The sequence below is a fragment of the Haematobia irritans genome, chromosome 5 (genome assembly GCF_050003625.1).
Source record: "Haematobia irritans isolate KBUSLIRL chromosome 5, ASM5000362v1, whole genome shotgun sequence".
Lineage (NCBI taxonomy): Eukaryota > Metazoa > Arthropoda > Insecta > Diptera > Muscidae > Haematobia > Haematobia irritans.
The window spans coordinates 172,424,603-172,450,503 of record NC_134401.1 but is presented as its reverse complement, the minus strand read 5'-3'; the positions used below and the strand labels follow the sequence as shown (position 1 = coordinate 172,450,503).

The 25,901-nt window shown below is 32.0% G+C and overlaps 1 protein-coding gene across 7 annotated transcripts in view; it reads right to left on the bottom strand.

Annotated features, from left to right (window-relative positions):
- hlk (hulk) overlaps positions 1 to 25,672 on the bottom strand; it is a 128,016-nt gene extending 102,344 nt beyond the window's left edge. For 6 of the 7 annotated variants that reach the window (XM_075311128.1, XM_075311131.1, XM_075311130.1 and 3 more), the window contains exons 1-2: positions 25,585 to 25,669; positions 24,384 to 24,809 (exon numbers count right to left, since the gene is read on the bottom strand). In XM_075311128.1, coding sequence (XP_075167243.1) covers positions 24,384 to 24,606 — 223 coding nt within the window. In that variant the 5' untranslated portion in view covers positions 24,607 to 24,809; positions 25,585 to 25,669. Of the gene's footprint in view, positions 1 to 24,383; positions 24,810 to 25,584 lie in introns of all 7 variants that reach the window. The other variant, XM_075311129.1, reaches the window with a different exon arrangement.
- Between the last annotated feature and the right edge of the window lie 229 nt (positions 25,673 to 25,901).

The window sequence follows — 25,901 nt, the reverse complement described above, 5'->3', positions numbered from 1 at the left end:
CACCCAGAGCATGGTTGCAATACATATCAGCCACACTGTATGTCTTCATAAATTATTCTCCATTCATGATGGTTCAATAAAATACAGAAAACAGTGTTGCCAAAAAGATAATAGCTAAAAAACATCCTTTAATTTCCTAAAACTCCGACGAGTAAACTACTATTGGTAATATCCATAAGGTATAACGGTTAGCATTGGGCAGGGATATTGTAATAACCTAGAATATAAAAGGGGATCTACGTAAGCATAAATAGTTTAAGCATATAGGAATCAATTGTAGAATATCCCAACCAAAAAAGTGTCGCCAAAAAAATAGTGAAAATATTCATTTTGGATCCGGAAGTGGTGCCAAATTGACGCAGAAGCGATGAATTTAACATGGACTTGTCATAGGACGGATGTTCACCATTTCAACAGCTGCTGCATCACTTCTTAAGATTTGAGGTGAATTCAGTGTTTTGGTTGTGAATTAAGAATTTTTTGTGATATCTTGACAATTTTTTTATGATTTTCAATGCATTATAACGCTTGTCGGGATCAAATATTTTCAAAAATTCGCAATTTTTCTAGAAAGGATTTAACATTTTTTTCGGTTAAATTTAAACAATTTGTACTATTTTATTAATTCCTATTCTGTTTTTAACCTATTTGAAATAAAAAAAAAATATTTTTCCCATTAAAAATATGAAAACATGAGTTATAAAAAAAATTGACTCAATTGAACTCCCTGTGCAGTTAAAATAAAGAACATCTTACGGAGGACATTTTTGGAAGTTCTTTTAAAGTTGAACTTCCAAAATTTTTTGCTGCGATATCTCGTTATTGTTCACCCAACTTCTCCATATTTATCCTATGCAAACATAGTTCTGATAAATTTTAATTAATATAAAATATAAGTAATTGCATTTTTAATCAAAATAGAAGAAAAACTCAAAGCAAGAGGTAAACTTAAACAAAACCATTTAAATCTTGCCTACGAAAGAGACATCCACAATTTTAATGCCAAAAATCTCTTAGTGCAATCCAATGACGTCATTAAATAATAAATCAAAATTATGAATAATTTTTGTATGCCAACACGGCTGTGACTTTTGATAGATATGAATTTTCCCTTTTATTTGAACCATAACACATTTTTTTCTCATTGTTTTTTTGTTGTGTGTTTCTTGCTTCTAATACAAAACACTGTGCATCGATGTCTTTGCGTTCGAGAATTTTTTTTTAAGATGTCGTAGTAGTGGTTGAACCGGTGCGTATGTTTTCCCTTTCTCATTTCATGTTTGTTGTAGTTCTTGCTGTGTGCCTTGGTAAGGGGAGAGTAAGAGCGAGAACATTTTTTATAGGGGTTCCAATCAATTTCTCTTAAAAACAAGTCTAAAAACAACGCACGCACACATACCAGTGTGCGGGGTAGTGGGGGGTATTTAAGCACATACATATTCATCTATTTGCCTTTTGCTTTGTTTTTGTGGTTGTTGTGTGTGCGAATGTGTGTGTTTTCTTGTTTGTTAAATTAAGAAATATTTTTAAATAGGTTAAGATATAGGCCCCTAAGAAACCTTGTTAACTGTTAGTCAGCCTGCCCCAGCCTGTTTGCCTTTTTCCGGCTGCTTTTTATGTTTGTCGCAGACATTCAATGTTGATGCTGAGGCTACAAATGCTCTTGGTCTTTTCGGCTGTTGTTGGCGTTTTTGTTGTTGCAAAATATTACATTGTTGCCAGTTGTGATTTATATGCATTAATTAAGGGGCAAAAAAGGCAATGACAGCCACCTATCCGAAACGACTTCGCAATGACCTAAAGGGAGCTTTAATGCCGTTCTGGTTTTTTGTGCTATCATTAGGTGGGTACGTTGAGTATGTTGGGCGACTGTTGATGATGATGATGGCTATGCCAAGTAATTTAAGACATTCGAAAATATTTTTTGGCGGTTATATATCTATGGAAGATGGCGGGCATATTTAAATTTCATTTTGTTGTTGTTTTTTTTTTGTTTCTGTTGGCACAATGGGAGCTTTGTTTTTTTTCACAAATATGTTGGGCGTATGAGTGAGAGCGAGTGGGTGGCTGGTTGCCTAGAGATTTGAGACCATCATATACACATACTCGTATACTCGAGCAAGTACACAGCCAGTGTCATCATTAATTATCAAACTTTGAACGCACATGTTTTTTTAAAGGTGCAGATTAAATACCGCCCACCAGCCAGTCAGGCAATCATTTAGATACCCCATTAGCAAAACGAACTGAAATATGGACGGGAAATTAACGGATATTTAGCTAGCTTTTAATTTATGGCTTTCCACAGAGCAACTACACCTGTGACCATGCGATCTAAGTAGGATGATTGGCCCATTGTAGGGTATACTCCTATACTCCGAGTGATATTTAAATGGCTGTATATCACCAGAAAGCGCTTGTATTTGTATTGCAATTAATTTATGCAAAATGAAATTGCTATTAATTTGTTACAATTAATTGTGGAAATGCTAGCATCCGCAAATTGAGATGATGTGATAATGCAGACGAGACGACGCATATCAATCAAAAACCTCAACTTTTTGTTCTTGTTTCTTCTCCATTTAAATTAAATATGTGTACATGCAAGTTCATGATTGATTGATGGCTCATGATTTGACTGTTGAATATGTTTTTTTTTTGGTTGAGGAAATTGAAAAATGAACATCCATGTGGTATATGTGGGCTTTGGAATCTTGGCAACATCCTTAATGGAGGTCAAGGTCTTTTACATATGTATGAAATAAACCTTTCGTTTGAAATATTGAAAAGCTTTTATTTCTCATATTTATAATAATATTTACAAAGCTTTTAGGGTAAAATTTCGATTAAGTGTACTTGACAATTTTGATTGATTGATTATAGGGTTTTGTGTTAAAAAGTAACACTTTGTTTGCAATTGTGCACAGAAAACAAAAATTCCGTAGATAAACTAACGCTAAATTTAACTTATTTTTATTGGAAAAAAAATTATTTTCTTGTAGTTAAAGTTTATTATTTTTATCGAAATTTTCCACAGCTTAATGAAATCTTAATTTTTTCAAGTATGTCTCAAAAATTTTATAAACGTGAATATAAATACACATAACACATAAGTTCAATATGAACTAAAACAAATGAAAATATTCGTAGGATTCTCAAAAATAGTAAGAATGAACTACAGAATGGTTAAAATGGTCATAATTTGGCGCCAATGATTCTCTTCTTTACTTTTAGTTCATTTTTTCTTCTATGAGATGATGTAATTTCGTGAACTGCAGTTAGGTTAAATTGGCAGCCCGATTAAGATTCAGGCTCACTTAGACTATTCAGTCCATTGTGATACCACACTAACTAAAAGTACCTATTACATATGGACACTTCTAGTTTTAACCGTTGAACCTTCTCGATTATTTTCTTCTGTTGAACCAACCAGATTGTTCCAAAAACATTAGCAGACTGCTTAAGTTAACGTTTTCCAGGTCCGCCATTAATCTGAAGCTATATGCCCCAAAAATTTGCCTTACACAAAATGCAGGACACTCACACAAGAGGTGTTTTATTGATTCCTTTTCCTCCGCATCATGACAGCTCATACAATAGTCATTATACTTCGCACCAATAGTTTTTGCAAAATCGCCTATCAGGCAGCGACCCGTTATAGCAGATATCAGGAGTGATATCTGGCGTCTCGAGAACACTAGCATATCTAGTGTGCGGTTTAAGTTTAAATGGGGCCATATTTGCTTGGTGTCGTAACAACCCTTACAATTCTCCCATCGAACATTTGCCATCATGACAGCCTTCTCACGCAGTAAGAGCTTGCAGGTAGCCAGAGGCATACCAACAGATTCTAGTTCACCTGGAATATGTAAGGTAGTTCCTAGCCTTGCTAGCTCATCTGCTTCGCAGTTCCCCGGTATGTTCCTATGGCCAGGCACCCATATTAGGTGAATATTCTGCTGCTCAGCCATCTCATTGAGAGATTTGCGGCAGTCGATGGCCGTTTTCGAGTTGAGGAACACAGAGTCCAAGGATTTTATTGCAGGTTGACTGTCTGAGTATATATTAAAAGTACAACTGGGCATTAAAATTTCCTGGTTTAAATAATGCTTTGTGGAAATCTCAAAATGTGGAGTAAAATTTAGTTCAATTTTGGTGCGTGGTAGTTCATTCTTCCTATAAAACAGTTCACTTTTTTTGGCGTGTGTTTGAAATATTTACCTTCTTGGTTTTCTAATGGTATAAAGATAATTTGAAGAAAATTGTTTCATGATTTTTTTTAATTTTTGAATTTTATAAATTTGAAAATATTGATTAATTAATTAGGTTAGGTTAGGTGGCAGCCCGATGTATCAATGTGATACCACATTGGTGAACTTCTCTCTTATCACTGAGAGCTGCCCGATTCCATGTTAAGCTCAATGACAAGGGACCTCCTTTTTATAGCCGAGTCTGAACGGCGTTCCACATTGCAGTGAAACCATTTAGAGAAGCTTTGAAACCCTCAGAAATGTCACCAGCATTACTGAGGTGGGATAATCTACCGCTGAAAAACTTTTTGGTGTTCTGTCGAAGCAAGAATCGCACCCACGACCTTGTGTATGCAAGGTGGGCATGCTAACCATTGAACCACGGTGGCTCCCGATTAATTATTTAAGTCCCTATCTCCAGAATTAATTACGTGGCCATATAGAGTTTTAGTTTGATTTGAGTGAAATTATAGATAGAGGTACTTCATAAAGAGATGTGCAAATTGGGTTTACATCGGTAAGTCTTTGATATAGCCTTCAAGTACAACGCACTTATCAACCCCAAATTTGAAGTTAGCCAGTTTCAGATTCCAGATTTAGTCAGTCATATGAAAGGCTTCATCTCATTCGATTTTTTCTTTATTTTTATTTTTACTTTGACGAATGAGAATTTTGTAAGTGATAGTTAAAAATCCAAAAGAGTCAGTAAATTTTCGTTTACTTAACCGCGCATTAAGGATTTCTCAAAAAAAAAAAAGGAATACAATTTAGTTTAATTTGCGCATGAGATAGTTAATATTTCCCAAAAAAAATTCTAATTTATTTTCTGTATACATAACCCTTCGAATGAGTTCTTTCTCCCATAAAAAACAACGAAACGTTCATACTTTTTCAGGCTCAGAAATCTGGGGGATTCGTCCAACATTTGCAAGATATGTTTTTTACAGTCAAGCAGCCGATGCCGCTCGGAACATATGCATTGTTTACGGAGAGTGTGCCTTCTACTGCCCATTGGTTTCCGAAGTTCCAATGAGCCACGAAACTCATGAATTGGCCGACAAAATTAATGTCAGTGAAATACCAATCTCACGTCACCTTGACGTGAGATGAACCATTGCCGAGAAACTCGTTCGGCAAGTTTCCCGGCAATGGTTGCATCTCCTCTAAGTAATGCACTTGACATTTATGAGTGTTTAAAAGCTTCGCTAAGAAGAAGGAAGTCCCTATCATTGAAAGGGACAGCATTCTGTGGCATTACAATGATGGTCTTATAGCGATTTGCTAACAGGAGTTACTACTTAGAAAAAAATTTCACGAACATTTTTCCAATTAAAATTTTGATTGAATTTAAAAAATATTTTATTAAAAATTTAATTGATTCAACAAATTTGTTAATTGAAAGGAAAATCAATCACAAAATTAATAGTATCAATTAATTTTTTAATTGGATCAATTAATTTTTTAATTGATACTATCATTTCCTTGATTGAAGACATTTCAATTAAAAAATTTATTGGTTCAATCATTTTCGTGATTGAATCAGAAAAAAATGTTTATGTGTAGGATCTTTTTTCGATTCTAATAAATAGTGCAATTTATGTGAAATGTATGTTATTGGTTGCAATATGTCCACCAATTTGTTATAGCTTTTGGATTTGGGATACCTCCCGATATCACGAGGTACCTGGATCTTTAAAACGATTCGGAGCTTTCGGTGGAACGACAATGACTGCTGAGGACGACTTGTGAGAGTTATTGCGTGTATTTCTTATTAGAATCCCAATTTAGGTGCCAGAGTACCATGACGGCATGACCTCAAAAAAGTCTATTTAAATTCCTCTATGGGAAATTGACGGCTAGTGGCATGACCTCAAAAAAAGTCTGTTTAAATTCCTCTATGAGAAATTGGTCAACCCCCGGATCGATAAAGGACTAGTCCCGGTGTGTACGGACTAGTCGACGTTCATGGATTTGTCTAAGAACACGTTAATTTAGTATGACCAATTAGATCCAATTAGATTTTAATATCAAGAGAGTATAGAAATCAATAAATTATTATTTTAACTGGTGCACTGATACCAGTCCCAGTAGCAATTTGTGTCAATTTCCCGTAGGTTTGTTGACGACAAATGGGATACAATTGCCAATGATTCCGAACTTTCTCACCACTAGGAATTGTCGTGGTAAACTGTTTCATCGTAATGTGAAACGTCGTTCGGACTCGGCTTTAAAAAGGAAGTCGCTTGCCATTGAATCGGGCAGCACTCATTGATAAGGGAAAATTCCACCACCAGTCCATTGTGGACTACGTGAGCTAAAAATGACGGGCTGTCACTATACCTCACCTAATTGGGAACCTAGGAATTGTTCGACCTCATCCCAAGTATTTGTCTTTGGATATTTTAATTAATTTTTCATTTGTAACGTACATTAAATTCTAAGGCTCTAATGGTTGTATTTACATCCTCATATTTCCGCATGAGCATGCTCCAATAAGTATTAATTCTTGATATGGATATTTTTCTATTTCTTCTAGGTGCTACAGGTGTACCTTTTAATAGTATTTATGTATTTTTTTTCTTATCTACTATCATTTGAAATATTTTAATCAGCTCTTGAAGTTTAATGTGCTTCTTTGACCCTTAACTTAAAATCCAATTACTCTCTGAAATATAAGGATTACTTCTATTTAGTTTAGATTACTTTGTCAGCAAATGCATTCTTAGTCAGTTTTGGCTACCTTAATTGTTCCTTTGAAAATCACACTCCCACTGATAAACATTAAATGCCCTCAGCCCTGTATACTCATCACAAAAGAGATAGATAGAGAGAGAGAGAGAGAGTGTTTGTGTGCAATATTGAGTGAGTAAGGGAGGGGTCAGCGTATAAGTGATATTAATTGACAATTTCAATTAATATTACTTATCCGCAAATGGGAGGTAAATTTCGAGAAATTAATTACATCACCCATTATATTGGTAATTATTTTAATTCACCGCAAATCAATAAATACCTGACAAAAGAACAACGTAAAGCAACGTGAAATATAAGCGGATAAACGTGGCTTTAATGACAATCAAAAATGAAATTTACATTGCCTCACGCTGCCCTCGAAATGTGAAGATAAACCATGTCAAACCTTGACAATTTTGCTATCTTTATGTGTTACCATAATAGCAGCACCATTGACATGAGCCACAAATGAAAAAATGAGCTCTGCAATGATGTTAATGTTGATGCTGATGATGATGATGACGACGATAATATAGCCTGAATGAATGTCTCAAAAGACAGAATTTAATGTCAAGGAACATCAACCGCATTAAATAAACTCTGATGATGCCACAAGGACAAGAGGATGAAACCTTAGACAAAGCTCTCTTTCTCTCTCTCTTTACTTTATGTGTTTCATTCGTTTTCATAGTCAGAACATGAAAGATTATACTGCAATACAATGACGAAATGGTCGGAGTTAAACTAAGCTGAATTGTATGCATGCCTCTTAGGCAGACTAGAAGACCCCAAAGAAGGAGAAGATGATTTTAAATTCTGCTTCAATAGACTGAACATGATTCTATGGCTTTTTCATTTTCAAAAGGAAATTATTTTCAATAAATATGAAATAGATTAGAAATTAGATATGCATGGATTTTAAAATGTGTTTTGTTGTTTGCTGCTCCGCATAAAAGCAATTTTACATGAGAAGAACAAACAAAAAAAGGTAAAACAAGAAAACAAAAATGAAATTTATTAAAAATTTAAAATCTTCATAAATTGAAGAAATTTATATTCTCACAAGAATAAACACGACATTATTTCCCTTTTTGATATTTACAAAATCGAGAATCAAGTGCTATGGTATTCATGTACCCATTCAGTTTCAGATTCATTTTTAATTAAAAACCAACTGCTCAAAATATTTAATATATAAAGTTGTCACATTCACAAAGAACATACGACGTCCTACGTCCTCTTTTCATTGGAGTTGAGAGTATGTGTGGTTGTGGTGTGTGGTGTGGTCGAGGTTGAGTAGTTGCTGCTTACGTCCTTTACGGTCATAAGTTGTCAAATGACACAGAAATCTGAGATCCAGTGGATTTCAAGTTGTTGAGGATTAAAAATTAATGTGTAATGTTTAATTAAAGTTAATTGTGTATATGTACATTTATTTGCTACTGACGAGCCAAATGACTTTCTCTGAGGGCCACAAATGAAACAAGAAGGAGAGAGAAAAAAAAACGGAATATTATACCACTCAGAAAGACAACACTGGAGATTAAAAAACCTCATTTCCGTTTTTAATGCTTAAAGGGGAGCTCTTAAAAGATAACGCGTGAGAGAGGGAGAGAAGGAGAGATCTGAAGAGATTTGTTAATTTTAATGTGCTACACTTTGGGGAGAATGTGTGTGGGTGTTTTATGCTATTTTGAAAAAACAAAAATCATTAGTGGCCGCAAAAATTTAATACAATTATAAAATTAAACTGAATGATATTTTATGATATTATTGTTGGTTGTAGTTAACGTATGAATTATATTAATTTGAATTCATGTGTATAACATACGTACCGTGGTACGTATTTTAGAATAGGCATTGTTGAAAAGAAAGAAATTATTAGGATGTTATATTCGAAAACTTTTCATTTTCAAGTAGTATTCTTGGAAAGAAAGGGTTAAAAGATCATTATTTTCCAAACCAAATATGAAAAATTAAATTTGCCATGAAAACCTCTCAAATTTGGACACTCCGAAAATCGGACACCTCCCAAATGTGGACAGTTGTATGGGGATGTTTGCTGTATTAACACAATAAAATTAACCTCTCATAATTGGACTCCACCCAAAGTTGGAAAACATTTAGGCGACCGGGGATGTCCACCTTTCAGAGGTTTCACTTTATATGAATTAAATGTATTTATATTATTTTTTTTATGCAGAGCTGTAATAATGAATAAAAATTATTTTATTTCCATTTAATCGAAATTCACTCCTTGGAACTAGTAGCTCAATGCAGTAACTGGGTCTACAACACAATAGAAAAACTTCTTGCATACTTTTAGGAGGTAAATGTCGTCGATTGGTAAGACTCATATATGAGAGGGGCAAAAGGTCTCAAAAAGAGCATTGAACGCGTAAACTCCTTTATTTATTAAGGCACTGATTATATTTTTATTTCTTCTATCTAATATTGTAGTAAAAAATGCATTCAAAAGTGGCACAACATGCCAAAAATTTGCTAAAATTTATATATTTATAGAAAATTTTGTAAACATTTTATTCCTATAGAAAATTTTGAAAAAAATTAAACTTCTATAGAAAATTTTGTCAAAGTTTTATTTCTATAAACAAATTTGTCAAAATTTTATTTCTATAAACAAATTTGACAAAATTTTATTTCTATAGAAAATTTTGTCAAAATTTTATTACTATAGAAAATTTTGACAAAATTTTATTACTATAAAAATTTTGACAAAGTTTTATTTCTATAAAAAAATTGTAAAAATTTTAATTCTATAGAAAATGTTGTCAAAATTTTATTTCTATAGAAAATTTTGTCAAAATTTTATTTCTATAAAAAAGTTTGTCAAAATTTTATTTCTATCAAAACCTTTGTCAAAATTTTTTTTCTATAGAAAATTTTGTCAAAATTGTATTACTATAGAAAATTTTATCAAAATTTTATTTCTATAGAAAACTTTGCCAAAGTTTTATTTCTTTAGAAAATTTTGTCAAAATTTCTATAGAAAATTTTGTCAAAATTTTATTTCTATAGAAAATTTTGTCAAAGTTTACTTCCATAGAAAATTTTGTAAAAGTTTTATTTCTATAAAAAAATTGTCACAATTTTATTTCTATAGAAAATTTTGTCTAATTATACAATTAAAATTTTGGTTAAAATTTTTTTTCTATAAAAAATTTTGTCAAAATTTTATTTCTATAAAAAAATTTTTCAAAATTCTATTTCTTTAGAAAATTTTGTCAAAATTTTATTACTATAGAAAATTTTGACAAAATTTTATTTCTATAGAACATTTTGACAAAATTTTATTTCTATAGAAAATTTTGTCAACATTTTATTTCTATAGAAAATTTTGTCAAAATTTTATTTCTATATAAAATTTCGTCAAAATTTTATTTCTATATAAAATTTTGTCAAAATTTTATTTCTATATAAAATTTTGTCAAAATTTTGCCAAATTTTATTTCTTTAGAAAATTTTGCCAAATTTTATTTCTTTAGAAAATTTTGCCAAATTTTATTTCTTCAGAAAATTTTGTCAAAATGTTATTTCTTTAGAAAATTTTGTCAAAATTTTATTTCTTTAGAAAATTTTGTCAAAATTTTATTTCTATAGAAAATTTTTGTCAAAATTTTATTTCCATCGACAATTTTGTCAAAATTTTATTTCTATAGAACATTTTTGTCAAAATTTTATTTCTATAGAAAATTTCGTCAAAATTTTACTTCCATCGACAATTTTGTCAAAGCTTTATTTCTATAAAAAAATTGTCAAAATTTTATTTCTTTAGAAAATTTTGTCAACATTTTATTTCTATAGAAAATTTTTGTCAAAATTTTATTTCTATAAAAAATTTCGTCAAAATTTTACTTCCATAGAAAATTTTGTCCAAATTTTATTTCTATAAAAAAAAATTGTCAAAATTTTATTTCTATAGAAAATTTTGTCAAAATTTTATTTCTATAGAAAATTTTGTCAAAATTTTATTTCTATAGAACATTTTGTCAAAATTTTATTTCTATATAAAATTATGTCAAAATTTTATTTCTATAGAAAATGTTGTCAAAATATTATTTCTATAAAAAATTTTGTCAAAATGTTATTTCCATAGAAAACTTTGTCAAAATTTTATTTCTATAGAAAATTTTGTCAAAATTTTATTTCTATAGAAAATTTTGTCAGTTTTATTTCAAAAAAAAAAATTGTCAAAATTTTATTTCTTTAAAAAATTTTGTCAAAATTTTATTTCAATAGAAAATTTTTGTCAAAATTTTATTTCTATAGAAAATTTTGTCAAAATTTTACTTCCATAGAAAATTTTGTCAAAGTTTTATTTCCATAAAAAAAGTCAAGTATTTTTTTAGAAAATTTGGTCAATATTTTATTTCTATAGAAAATTTTGTCAAAATTTATTTATTTTATTAGTATATAAAATTTTGTCTAAAGAGACGTTTACCACTGTGGTATCACAATAGACTGAATAGTCTAAGTGGGCATGAAATATCGGGCTGCCACTATACCTAACCTCGTATGGGAGGAATATTTTACAAAATCTACCAAAACATAAGAATTCTACCAATCTACCAAACAGTAAAATGTTTACCATGTGTCGATTCTCACTTGTAGTTGTTCTAAACACGGAATAGGGCTACACTCTGTGATAAAAGAGAAGTTGACTCTGACTCTGGTATCACAATGTATTTGAATAGTCCAAATGAGCCTGAAATAATAGCCTGTCCATCTTAAGCTATTGCTTAGTACATGAAATAATATAGAAATGAATCCTGTTACCGTTGAGCTTTACATAGAATCACGCAGCATTCATTGTAAGAAGATATTATTTCTCAATATAAAAACGTAATTTAAGGTTTTGAGCACTGTTCAAAAGTACGTACCGCACGAGCTTACGTTTAACCTAAAAAACGATGACTTGATCCTACAAAGCAGTGTTGGGAAATTCCCACCAGTAAAAATGCACCGACATGTGACGTTGATATCCACATTTTTTCATCCCGGAGCGATTGAACAGCTCACGATTATTTTGAAGTTTGGAAAAGTTCACGGTCGAGTAGCAAGGTAGTTGCTAATGTATTTTAGAACTAACATAGCTTGCAAAATTTGCGACTACACATAGGAATATTTGACTGTCTGGCGAAAGCTTCAAATGACTGTAGACTTTAAACAAAATGGAACCAAGGCAATACACTGTGACAAAACATCACTTAAAGTTATTGCAAAATAAATTAATTTATTCTCTAGTTGGCTGTCGTCATCGATCACATACTCCAGATATTACCACCAGCGATTAATTGATGTTATCAAATCTCAAATTATTTCCTGAAAAAATTTTGTCGTTCGAAGAGGATGAGGCCAAATCTAAGTCCTGTGATTTGATGGGAAAAACAAACTTTACTAAAAATTATTTTGAAACTTTAGATTTTCACAGTGATCAATATCAATTATATTAAAAGGAAGTTTAAATTCATATTTTTGTTTTTTTTTTACTATGGTTAGTCGGTTGACTTTTCAATAGATGTTTCACTACTTTTTCTCATTTTTTTTTTGAAATTTTCATAGATTGTTTTTGTGTGTTTTCACAAAAATAACTATAGCCAAGATTGACCACATTTTAGAATGACTTAAATGAATTTTTTGGACAATAATTAAATTATTTCCTCTTGAATTTAATTATTATGCCATACATGTTGCACAGTAATTTAGGGATTTAAACTCATACACTCATATATTTTCCCCATATGATATCTAGGCTATGCTTCAATTGATCTCGGTGTTTGCTTGTTTTTTTTTTTTTGTTTTTTCATCTTCTTAATATATTTTATGGCTGACTGTAAGGCTATTCAGTCTTCCTAAATAATCCACATAAATAATTTTTATTGGTTACACCAAATGTGCCGTCTTTTAATGAAACGTATTTCAGTCGATTATGGATGTTAGATGGTATGGAGCTCTGAATGCTCATACAGATTCCGGGAGGATGGGAGAAAATGAATTGGCTATGAAAGAAAGAATGCTGCTTCAAGGAGAGCAAAAAATAAAAACGAACAGCAAAACACTTAAGTAAATTTATTTGAGTTGTTGTACCAAACAATAGGCAGTAAATTCATAATATTACTAAAATTTTATTTGCATTCCTGTGCCATCGGTAATTACCCGAAAAGCCAACTCAGCTTCAGTATCAGCAAAAAAGGGGGCCAACCAATTTTGGAGTGATGACACACGTAGCAAAGATTATCCTTTTTTCGTTTTGGTGGCCGATGGCTTTTGTCAATGTTGTTTAGCTCTTGGCCATCTTCAATGACAATAGGCTTTCATAATAACACCAAAGTAATAACATTTTGATGGGCTTCCTGCATGGTGCTTGCTGCTCTTTGCAGGAATTATATTTTCATTTACTTCTTAGGCCAGATTTAGTGAAGTGAAGCCTTTTCGAAAGCGGCTTTTAATTCTCATCTTGCCCATGGGGAGGGATTACTGCCCTGACATGATAATGAATTCTGATCTGACACAAGAGGGGAAGTGTAAGAGCTTTTGAAGACTTTTATCCTGTAACTTTAGGTCGTCAAGAGGCTTTTTGTCAACCTGTCAAATCTCAATGAAATTGAAGACTCATAACCTCTGGAATGTGGAAGTAAGACAAGACAAGAAAAGACAGTCAAGGAACATTAGGAGCACATTGCACGTACCTATGAAGACACCGAAGACCATGAAGTCTTGCACAGGGGAGTAACACCCATTCGTCTATTCATTATTAATTTCATTTTTGTACTGTAGACAACAACAGAAAAAATTGAAGAATACACCAAGAAGCGGACGGATATGAAATGGAATGCGAAAATAGGGCAATGAGGAAAAAAAAACAACGGCAGCAACAACATCAACTTAAGGAAAGATGCCACCAGCAAGCAAGTCAAGAAGGAACGCTGACAGTAGCATAAATTCAGCACTTGTTGCTGTCCCATTTATTTTCGTCCCGCTGTTTTTCATTTTTTTTGTTTTTGTTTTGGCTATGGTTGTCTTTGTATTCTCTTGTATTCCTCTTTTGAATACTCTCACATCTTTCATCACAATTCTATTATAGCCACCAAATAGAACAAAGATTAGAGGCAAGGTGAGCGAAGAAACAAGGAAGGTAGTCAAGACCGGTAGCTAGCTGTCGCACACAACTCTTGTGATGCTGTTCTCTGAATTCATTAGGAGGAAAATAAGTAAATACCCTACATCAGCATGATTTGAATATCCCAAAGAAGGGAAATTCTAATTGTCATCTTCCATTAGTTGAATGTTTCAAAGAACTAAAATTTAAGGAATAGCTTGTCGTCATAATTTTTCCCGGGAATATATGCGGTTTATATTGAATTAGGGAGCCACCGTGGTGCAATGGTGGTGAACATGGTGAACACCAAACAGCTTTTCAGCGGTAGATTATCCCACCTCAGTAATGCCGGTGACATTTCTGAGTGGTTCACTGTGGTTTCACTGGAATGTGGAACGCCGTTCGGACTCGGCTATAAAAAGGAGGTCCCTTGTCATTGAGCTTAACATGGAATCGGGCAGCACTCAGTGATAAGAGAGAAGTTCACCAATGTGGTATCACAATGGACTGAATAGTCTAAGTCGGGCTGCCTCCTAACCTATATTGAATTAGCCTTCACTATAGGATGGAGATTATCATACTTATTATTTGTATTTTGTCGATCCATTTGCTATATGGCAGCCCCATATGAATAAATGTATGGATGTGACTCCTGGATAGTCTAGAAAGCATATCTAAAATCTGATTTTGACCAAAGTAGTTAGACATATGGCGCCTCTTTATGGACAGATTTTGCCATTTTACTTCTTAAGCATAGATAAGTATATTTTTTATTATTTTAAATGACTTAAGAGATATCATAAATTGCGGAATCGAATATTCATCCCATTTGCTTAAAATTTTGAACCTGGTGTTGTTAAAGACCCATATGTAGAAAAACGAATTTTTTTGGATACATCCCTGTATTAACTGATCTCGATATTTAAGATAGGTTTCATTATTATTTTTCTTTGTTAATTTTTGAATAAATAGATATTCACTCTTTAAAGAAAAAAGTATATAATTTTTTGTTAATTTTGTAAAATGGAAGCATTGTGATTATTCAATAAGCACCTTTCGATGACAAATCTACAGGGTAGCATATGGCATATATGGATCTCTCATGCATAATAAACGTGAGCATCACGTAATTTAACACAAAAATCATGGAAGAGGAAGATATGAACGTCATACTAAAAGTTCGTTTATTTTTTTTAATGAAAACCTCACACATAAAGTTAAATTTAATAATGGGGAACATTTGCCCAATTTGTTTGTAATTTTCATAATTAATGGAATATTTGCTAAAAAGCATTACAAAAAGGAGATAGAGCTTTCAATACTTTATTTTAAAAATAGAATAATATCTATATAATATCTCGAGTCTGAATTTGGAAATTTAAGTTGTCGTTAACACATTTTTAAAGGACTTTGACAGTATTTAAAAAAAATAATAAATTAAAATTTGTTTCCTATTGTCAAGTACGAATTTAATTTAAAAGAGAATTATGTCTTTCTTTTTCCGCTTCTCCAATTCTTTAGCTCGGTGATGTGATAGTAATTGATATTCACTATGAGGGCCCCCATGGTGCAATGGTTAGCATGGCCACCTTGCATACAAAGGGGCATGGGTTCAATGCCAGTTCCGACCAATCACCAAAAAGTTTTTCAGAGACGGGCAGCATTCATTGATAAGAGAGAAGTTCACCACTGGGACATCATAATGGACTGAATAGTCTAAGTGAGCCTGAAATATCGGTCTGCCACTATACCTAACTTAACCTTCTATTTATATTTGATCATTGAAAGATCGAGTTTTAAGGCTTTAAAAACTGGTTAGTGGAAAAAATCAAAGTCAATTTTTCACCATGATACAACTAACGGGCTTTGCCCAAATCAATTTTACAAAAATACTTTTCCTCTGTTGGTTAAACTACTCTTGTAGTTTAGTCAACATAACGTTTTAAGCTGAAATCAAAAGACTAATGATAGAATTAACAGGTTGGCTGATAAGTCCCCGGTCTGACACATAGATGGCGTCGCTAGTATTGAATGCTTTATATTTTTATATAGTACCAACCTTCAAATGATTCGTGTCCAAATTTGACGTCTATAAGTCAATTAGTTTGTGAGATAGACCGTCTTTTGTGAAGCAACTTTTGTTATTGTGAAAAAATGGAAAAAAAGGAATTTCGAGTTTTGATAAAATACTGATTTCTGAAGGGAAAAAATACGGTGGAAGCAAAAACTTGGCTTGATAATGAGTTTCCGGACTCTGCCTCAGGGAAATCAACAATAATTGATTGGTATGCAAAATTCAAGCGTGGTGAAATGAGCACGGAGGGTGGTGAACGCAGAGGACGCCCGCAAGAGGCGGTTACCGACGTAAACATCAAAAAAATCCACAAAATGATTTTTAATGGCCGTAAAATGAAGTTGATCGAGATAGCAGAGGCCTTAAAGATATCAAGGGAACGTGTTGGTCATATCATTCATCAATATTTGGATATGCGGAAGCTCTGTGCAAAATGGGTGCCGCGCGAACTCACATTTGACCAAAAACAACAACGTGTTGATGATTCTGAGCGGTGTTTGCAGCTGTTAACTCGTAATATACCCGAGTTTTTCCGTCGATATGTGACAATGGATGAAACCTGGCTCCATCACTACACTCCTGAGCCCAATCGACAGTCGGCTGGGTGGACAGCGACCGGTGAACCGTCTCCGAAGCGTGGAAAGACTCAAAAGTCCGCTGGCAAAGTAATGGCCTCTGTTTTTTGGGATGCGCATGGAATAATTTTTATCGATTATCTTGAGAAGGGAAAAACCATCAACAGTGACTATTATATGGCGTTTTTGGAGGGTTTGAAGGTCGAAATCGCGGCAAAACGGCCCCATATGAAGAAGAAAAAAGTGTTGTTCCACCAAGACAACGCACCGTGCCACAAGTCATTGAGAGCGATGGCAAAACTTCATGAATTGGGCTTCGAATTGCTTCCCCACCCACCGTATTCTCCAGATCTGGCCCCCAGCGACTTTTTCTTGTTCTCAAAGGATGCTCGTAGGGGAAAAATTTGGCTGCAATGAAGAGGTGATCGCCGAAACTGAGGCCTATTTTGAGGCAAAAACGAAGGAGTACTACCAAAATGGTATCAAAAAATTGGAAGGTCGTTATAATCGTTGTATCGCTCTTGAAGGGAACTATGTTGAAAAATAAAAACGAATTTTGACAAAAAAAAAATGTGTTTTTCTTTGTTAGGCCGCGGATCAGCCAACCTGTTATGTTTCTGTAATCATTGTCAATATCACTCTGTGTTGGGACAACTCACAAAATAATTCTACAACGAAAAAAAGTGAACTGTTTTATAGGAATAATGAACTATCTCGCACGAAAATTGAACTAAATTTTACTCCACATTTTGAGATTTCCACAAAGCGTTGTTAAAACTAGGAAATTTTAATGCCCTTTTGTACTTTTTAACTGCAGTTCACGAAATTACATCATCTCATAGAAGAAAAATGAACTAAAATAACGAAGAAAATCATTGGCTCCAAATCATGACCATTTTAACCATACAGAAGTTCATTCTTACTATTTTTGGAAATCGTACGAAAATCTTCTTTTGCTTTAGTTCATATTGAACTTATGTGTACGGTCACTGAACTTTATACTCACGTTTAGTTCATAAAATTTTCGAGACATACTTAACAAAAGTATGATTTCATTAAGCTGTGGAAAATTTCGATAAAAATAATAAAATTCAATTACAAGCAAATAATTTTTTTTCAATAAAAATAAGTTAAATTTAGCGTCAGTTTAACTACGGATTTTTTTTTTCTGTGTATAATACAGAATAAAGAGGTTGTTGTGGCTACTTTGATATCCAATTTAGAATTTAAAATCAAATATTTTAATTGTAACTGGATTCGAATGTACGTATTATGGTCAGTTTTGCAATTAAGAATGGGATAAAAGAAGTGCACAAAAATGCTACTCTTTCTCATAAAATAGAATATTTTTGCTAAATTAATTTCTTATAAATATCAATTGTACCACACAGAAAAAAAAATGTCTCGTAAATTTAAGAAGATTTTTACAATAATTTATTACAAGAATTTTCCAGAATTTTAGTTCATCTTTCGTATCTTCAACGAAAATTAACTACTCGAAAGGAAATTTTACAAATTCTAAGTAGCAATCGTTTAGTTCATGGCCTACAAAATACGATGGAAATTTCCTTAAAAAATTTCTTAACTGGTAGTTAAAAATTCGTTTGTTATGCTATAAAACTACTTGTGAAATGTAAAGTATTTTCTAAATAATAAGTGCAATTTACTATAAGACTTTTTTGTATGAGAAAATATTTTTTTACGAAAAATGAACTTGAAAGTGGATAGAAATTTCTTACTGACAATTCCTATAGTTAATAATTGTTGGTAAAAAATTACCCAATGAAATATTTTTAGTTCACATGTAATTAAATTTATAGACATTTTCGTCAAAAATGGTAGATAACATTTCATGAAAATTTTGCAAATTTTAAGTTAAACGTTTCATCGTTCATAAACTGCCTTTACGAATATTATTCTTAGAGTAAATTGTCAGCAGATGCTATGAACTAATGCATAGTACAGAGATCTTTATCGGCATAGTGGAATGTGATTAATGTAAAGATGATGTTACTTGAGTTTTGTTGTGTATACATGAGTGTGGGGTTGTTTTTATTTTTGTCCATTTAGTGGTTTGTGTGTGTGTGTTTGTTATTCGCGGATGGTTTATTTGGCTGGATGAGGTGTTGTTTTCAATAAAGGCACATGTGTTTTGTTGTTGTAGGAATGTTTTGGCTTTGCTTGGTTTTGTTTGGGATGCTTCAGTTGTATAGTTGGCGTTGGCGTGGGCTGTTGCATCTTTTTAGCTGGTATGCAACAAGGGAATATAAAGGCGTGGAATATTTTGGATTTTTGAGACATATATTGGTGTTTGTTAATTAAACCTTTTAAATGAAAGTTATTAATATTTTAACAGTAGTTTAGAAAAAAGTTTTTAAGAATATTTAGGAAAATATGTTGAAAGTGTATTGAAATTTTTATTATTCTATGTAAAAAAATAATATTCAATTCCAGATGAATTTGGAAAATTTTTGTTATATCTCAGCGTATAGTTTATTCATAAATTGGTAAGTATTTTTATACCCTCCATCATAGGATGGGGGTATATTAACTTTGTCATTCCGTTTGTAACACATCGAAATATTGCTCTAAGACCCCATAAAGTATATATATTCTGGGTTGTGGTGAAATTCTGAGTCGATCTAAGCATGTCCGTCCGTCCGTCCGTCCGTCTGTTGAAATCACGCTAACTTCCGAACGAAACAAGCTATCGACTTGAAACTTGGCACAAGTAGTTGTTATCAATGTAGGTCGGATGGTATTGAAAATGGGCCATATCGGTCCACTTTTACGTATAGCCCCCATATAAAGGGACCCTCAGATTTGGCTTGTGGAGCCTCTAACAGAAGCATATTTCATCCGATCCGGCTGAAATTTGGTATATGGTGTTGGTATATGGTCTCTAACAACCATGCAAAAATTGGTCCACATCGGTCCAAAATTATATATAGCCCCCATATAAACCGATCCCCAGATTTGGCTTGCGGAGCCTAAAAGAGAAGCAAATTTCATCCGATCTGGCTGAAATTTGGTACATGGTGTTGGTATATGGTCTCTAACAACCATGCAAAAATTGGTTCACATCGGTCCATAATTATATATAGCCCCCATATAAACCGATCCCCAGATTTGGCTTGCGGAGCCTCAAAGAGAAGAAAATTTCATCCGATCCGGCTGAAATTTGGTACATGATGTTGGTATATGGTCTCTAACAACCATGCAAAAATTGGTCCATATCGGTCCTTAATTATATATAGCCCCCATATAAACCGATCCCCAGATTTGGCTGGTGGAGCCTCTAAGAGAAGCATATTTCATCCGATTCGGCTGAAATTTGGTACATGATATTGGTATATGGTCTCTAACAACCATGCAAAAATTGGTCCACATCGGTTCATAATTATATATAGCCCCATATAAACCGATCCCCAGATTTGGCTTGCGAAGTTTCCAAGAGAGGCAAATTTCATCCAATCCGGTTGTAATTTGGAACATGGTGTTAGTATATGATCTTTAACAACCGTGCCAGAATTGGTCCATATCGGTCCATAATTATATATAGCCCGCATATAAAACATTCTCCGGAGCCTCTTGGAGGAGCAAAATTCATCCGATCCGGTTCAAATTAGGAACGTGGTGTTAGTATATGGTTGCTAACAACCATACCAAAATTGGTCCAATCACACAAAAAGTGGTCCATATCGGTTCATAATCATGGTTGCCACTAGAACCAAAAATAATCTACCAACATTTTATTTGTATAGAAATTTTATTTCTATAGAAAATTTTGTCAAAATTTTATTTCTATAGAAAATTTTGTCAAAATTTTATTTCTAGAGAAAATTTTGTTAAAATTTTATTCGGTTCATAATAAAATTTTCATCATTGTCAAAATTTTATTTCTATAGAAAATTTTGTCAAAATTTTATTTCTATAGAAAATTTTGTTCAAATTTTATTCGGTTCATAATCATGGTTGCCACTCGAGCCAAAAATAATCTACCAAGATTTTATTTGTATAGAAAATTTTGTCAAAAGTTTATTTCTATAGAAAATTTTGTTAAAATTTTATTTCTGTAGAAATTTTTGTCAAAATTTTCTTTCTATAGAAAATTTTGTCAAAATTTTTATTTCTACAGAAAATTGTGTGAAAATTTTATTTCTATAGAAAATTTTGTTAAAATTTTATTTCTGTAGAAAATTTTGTCAAAATTTTATGTCTACTTTGTCAAACTGAATTATATACGTATTGGATCGATCTTTTTCGATTTAATATATACCACGTATGGACTTACATACAATTTAGAAGATGGTGTTAGGAGGTTTTAAGATACCTTGCCATCGGCAAGCGTTACCGCAACTTAAGTAATTCGATTGTGGATGGCAGTGTTTAGATGAAGTTTCTACGCAATCCATGATGGAGGGTACATAAGCTTCGGCCTGGCCGAACTTACGGCCGTATATACTTGTTTTAATATGACTTTCTTTTAAAAAGAATATTTTTTATGTATATTATTATTTGTTAGTTTTTTTTGGAAACCAGTTTAATGTTTTCTTTATTGTAAAAACAATATTTAATTTCAGAGCAACTCCAGATGGATTCGAACAAATTTAAAAAATTGAGAATTTGTAAGTTTTCTTTTAAAAATTGGCTTTATTTCAACTAGAATATTTACGTTTTTGTGACCTTTTTATCGTCAAAATTACAGGTTTTTAATACCTTATTTTAGTATTTTTTTAATCAATTTTTTTGGAAACCACTGTAATATTTTTAATGTAAAAACAAATATTTAATTTCAGAATAACCCCTTAAAAATTTGGACAAATTTTTAGTACTCCTTTGCCTGTAATTTAATAGTGAATTGGTAAGGATTCTTTAACTTTCTTCTAACCCTCTACAGTCATACTTATTTTTTGTACATTAACGTCATCCTTCGTCATTTTGACTATCGCTCATTTCAAGACGCTATAATTTTTATCGTGAGCGAAAAAGTGAACCAAACTTGAATTTATTTTCTTATTCAATTTGGTTTTAATTAGTATAAAACAAAAATTCATAAAACGGTCGAATTAGTATAACTTAAATTTACCATTTCCCAATAGACTAAAATGCATTTTAAATCGAAAATGAAATTACGTGTCGTCATTTTGACGAATGATGACTGATTAGATTTTTTGAAAACCTATTTAATAATTTTATTTAATGTAAAAAATAAATATTTAATTTCAGAGTAACCCAAATAAATTTGGACAACTTTTTATATTTCCCCTCAGCATACAATTTAATAGAGAATTGGTAAGTTTTATATTAAAACTTTGGCTTTCTTTCAACTAGAATATTTATTTTATTTTATCCTTCACATCGATAACAACACAGTTTTATGAGTTTATTTAGAATACTTCATTATTTCTCTAATTGTTTCAGGTACAAATTTTATGAGATACGTTTTCCAAAGAAAAGTTGAATTCCATACACCATTTGATAAAATGCCCCCCCAAATATGGTAAGTTACAAGTTAAAATGAAGAATTAAAAATTATATTTCATTACATGGTGTTCATTTTTAACAATTTTCATTATTGTTTCCATTGTTTTCCAGCAAGATATGTGGAAAAATTACCTACGATGAATAAAAAAGGATAAGTCAAAATGTCCAAACAGCGGGTTCAAATGAACTACTCTCTGTTCCACGTGATCATAATTTTTATTCACAAAAAACATTGTATTAAGAACTTTCATCATAAGTTTTTATAAAAAAGTACTTTTCTTAAAGAAAGTTTAATTTTAATGTATGAAAATTTTCATAATAGTAAAACGGTTTGTTGTTCCTTTAATTATTTAATTTCTCTGTACTGTGGAATGATTGATTTAAAAATAGTTTAGTCGTCGAATTTTTAAAGAGACTGTTAACCAATTTTTATTATCGGGTTTCTCACAAAATAAGCAAGTAAACCAAAATAATACTGACTTTTTAACTTGGTAGGGGTATATAAATCTTATGGTGTTGTAAAAATGAACTAAACTACAATGTTATAGATGAACTAAAATTTAAGAAAATTATAAACTAGACAAGATGAAAAAAATCTTAAGGGCTAAATCATGGTCAATATTACTACAGTTTAGTTCATTTTGCAATGGAAAAGGGTTCACTGTTTTTTCAGTGCATATAGAATTTTTATATTGTTTTCAGTTTACACCTAAATTTAGGTTATAATAGATATGTATATTTATTTCGTCATTTTCATACTTTTTGGAAGGTTATTTGAAAGCACTATCATTTGAAAAGGGAAAATGGTTCAGGAATATAATTATAGGACAAGAATAATTGATTTTTTGTTGTTTATCGATAACAACCGTATTCTGAACGGTGTAGATGGATAAATGAACGTGAAACTGTATTTTTCGTTGATTTTATTTTTCAATATTTCGGTAAACTTATCGTTTGCGAGAATTTTATCCGGCGTATTACTGCTTTGCTGCCTGCTTTCTACTCAGACAGATCGAAATAAATCCATTTTATAGACTAGTGGCCGACATCAAAAAATATTACAATATAAGAGCAATTAAAAACTGATATTTTGTAAAAAAAAGTGTCACAAAAAAGTAAAAATGTATGGCATTTAGTGTCACCAAACTGTTAAGACTTGACGATGGTGCCATTTTAATTCCTTATTATATTATAACTATCGCAAGGTCAGGTCCAAGGAAGTACTTTTCTTCAACATTACCAGGAGCTCAATTGTTAGCGTAGTCGAAAATCATATTTGTAAAAAGCAAACAACAAATATGTATTTATTAGCTGTATGGTAGTACTCATGAAATTTAATATATAGTAATCGAAACTAAGGCGACGGTAAGGCATTATTCCCAAATTCTGTATTGCTCAACTAATTACCCAGATTTTTCTGGGAAACAATTCAATTGACAAGTAAAAGACCCACCTCTAATTTTAAATTTCAATATTTTTCTGAGCAATTTTGGAAATCTGTCATGGTATAGGGTATCATGCTAATGCCTCTGGCCGATTTTAGCCCTGCTCACTTGTTTTTGATTGCGCTGTTTTTGTTTGGTATTTTTTTATTGTTGTTATTGTAATCTTTTGTCCCATATATAAAATGTGGGCAATTGTTCGACGAAATAGACTAGAGAACGAGAAAAGAAATTCTTGACTTCCGTCTATTGGTCTATTGTCCGTACGTCTGTCTGTCTGTGCGTCCGTCCGTGTGTCAGTCGGTAAATATTCAAAATAGACAAAAAATAAATAAACACAAAAAAACCAAGTAGACCAACCAACCAACTAAGAGGTGGAATACAATAGAGAAATTCTTTTCCACTTGAGGAGTCTCTTCTTTTATATAATCAGCAAAAAAAAAAAAAAAGGCGAACAACTTTTTTGGTTTTCTTTTTTTTTATAAAATCAAAGAAAATAAAGAAAGACAATGAGTGGGTGGGTGGCCCATTGGTTGACTAGCTAGCTGGGTTGGTTAGTTGGCGGGTTGATTTGCCTCGATGAGATCGAGTAGGGATTAGGTTTGACACCAATGCTGATGATGAATGTGCCTTAATGCTAATGATGCCAGATATTTAGAGTGATGGTGGTGGTCACATCGATGATGAATGGAGGATACTTACACCAGAAAACTGCTACATAATCCTTATCGCCCAATAGTTTTTCCAATTGTTTGGCAGTGACTTCTTCGATAACAGCCTCGGGTTCAACAGGTGCAGCTGGAGCTGGAGCTGGGGCTTTCTTGTTGTTGTTGTTAGCACAATTCACATTTTCGGGGAAGCTGCTCAGCACAAACAGTGAACAAATGACCAAAGTCAGTAATGGTTTTAAACGCGGAAAATGCATTTCTTTTTGTATTTGGCTTTAGAACGTAACAACTAAATTCGTTATTTTCTTTATTTTTTTTTTGCTTCTCCTCTCTTCTTCTTCTTTATATTCGTTTTACAAAATCAAATCATAGAGAGAACTTAATTTCACTTGAATGATAAATGAAATTCATCGGCGAAAAAACTCAGGTTTGGGGGGAAATGAAATAAAAACTAAAAAAACTACAAAAGAAAAAAGCAAAAACAAATTGGCTATGTGTGAGTGAGATAAGAAATAAATGCACTCAAAATAGAAAAAAGAAAAATTTCTTTTATAACTTTATTAAATATTTTTCATCTTTAAGATTTCAATATTTTGTAGTCTTATTTTTTTCTGGTCGTGGTGAATGTGGTGAATATCTTCTTCAGTAAGTTTTCACATTTTTTTAACACACTTGACTTTCTTTCTTCCTTCCTCTTCTTCTTCTTCTATAATATTTCTTAAAATTTTCTATTTCATTTGTTAAATATTTTTATTATTCTTTTCGAAATTTTTTCTTTGAAAACATTTTTTCTCAAGAGATTTTTGTTGTTTTGCTCATTATCTATTGCACACGGGGCCGAGTAACCATACACAAAGCGTGTATATAGAAGATCATCAGCAAGCATTTGCATGTATGCGTATTATGGTTTGTCTGTGTATGGGTCTATCTAATATATATTTTTAGAATCGTTTCGCCAGAAAAATTTTAGATTTCTTGCTAGCACATACATATAAACTCAAAGACATACATTTAAAAATATACATATTTCTTTTTCTACTTTTTTTTGTTAATTTAATATATATATGAAAATTTTTGGCTATTTAAATTTATTATATTAATTTCATTTTTTTTCAGCACGATATATGTATATTTTTTTGTATATCTTTTAGAGACTATATGTCTGTGTCTCCTAGTTTTAATTTTTCAGTTTCAGTTTTTTTTTTATTTAAATATCTTTTTTTTTTAATATTCACAAAATTCTTCCGCGGACTAAGTCAATTCGTTATATCTTCTCTTCTTTTCACTTTTATTTTGTTCCACTCCGTGCAGAGGTCCGCTCGCAACTGAACCATTTTACTTGAATTTGATAAAATTTCGCCAAAGCTTTTTGGGACGAATTGAATGTTCCACCTTAAAGTGTGTTGAAAAGTTCTCGATATTGTTGAATATTGAAATTTTCAGATACGTCGAAGTGTATTCACCTCGAGAGGTGATCTTCTTACATGCACTCATTTTCAAATTCAAGAGCGATTATCCTACACTCTCCTATAATCTCTGAAAATAAAATTGT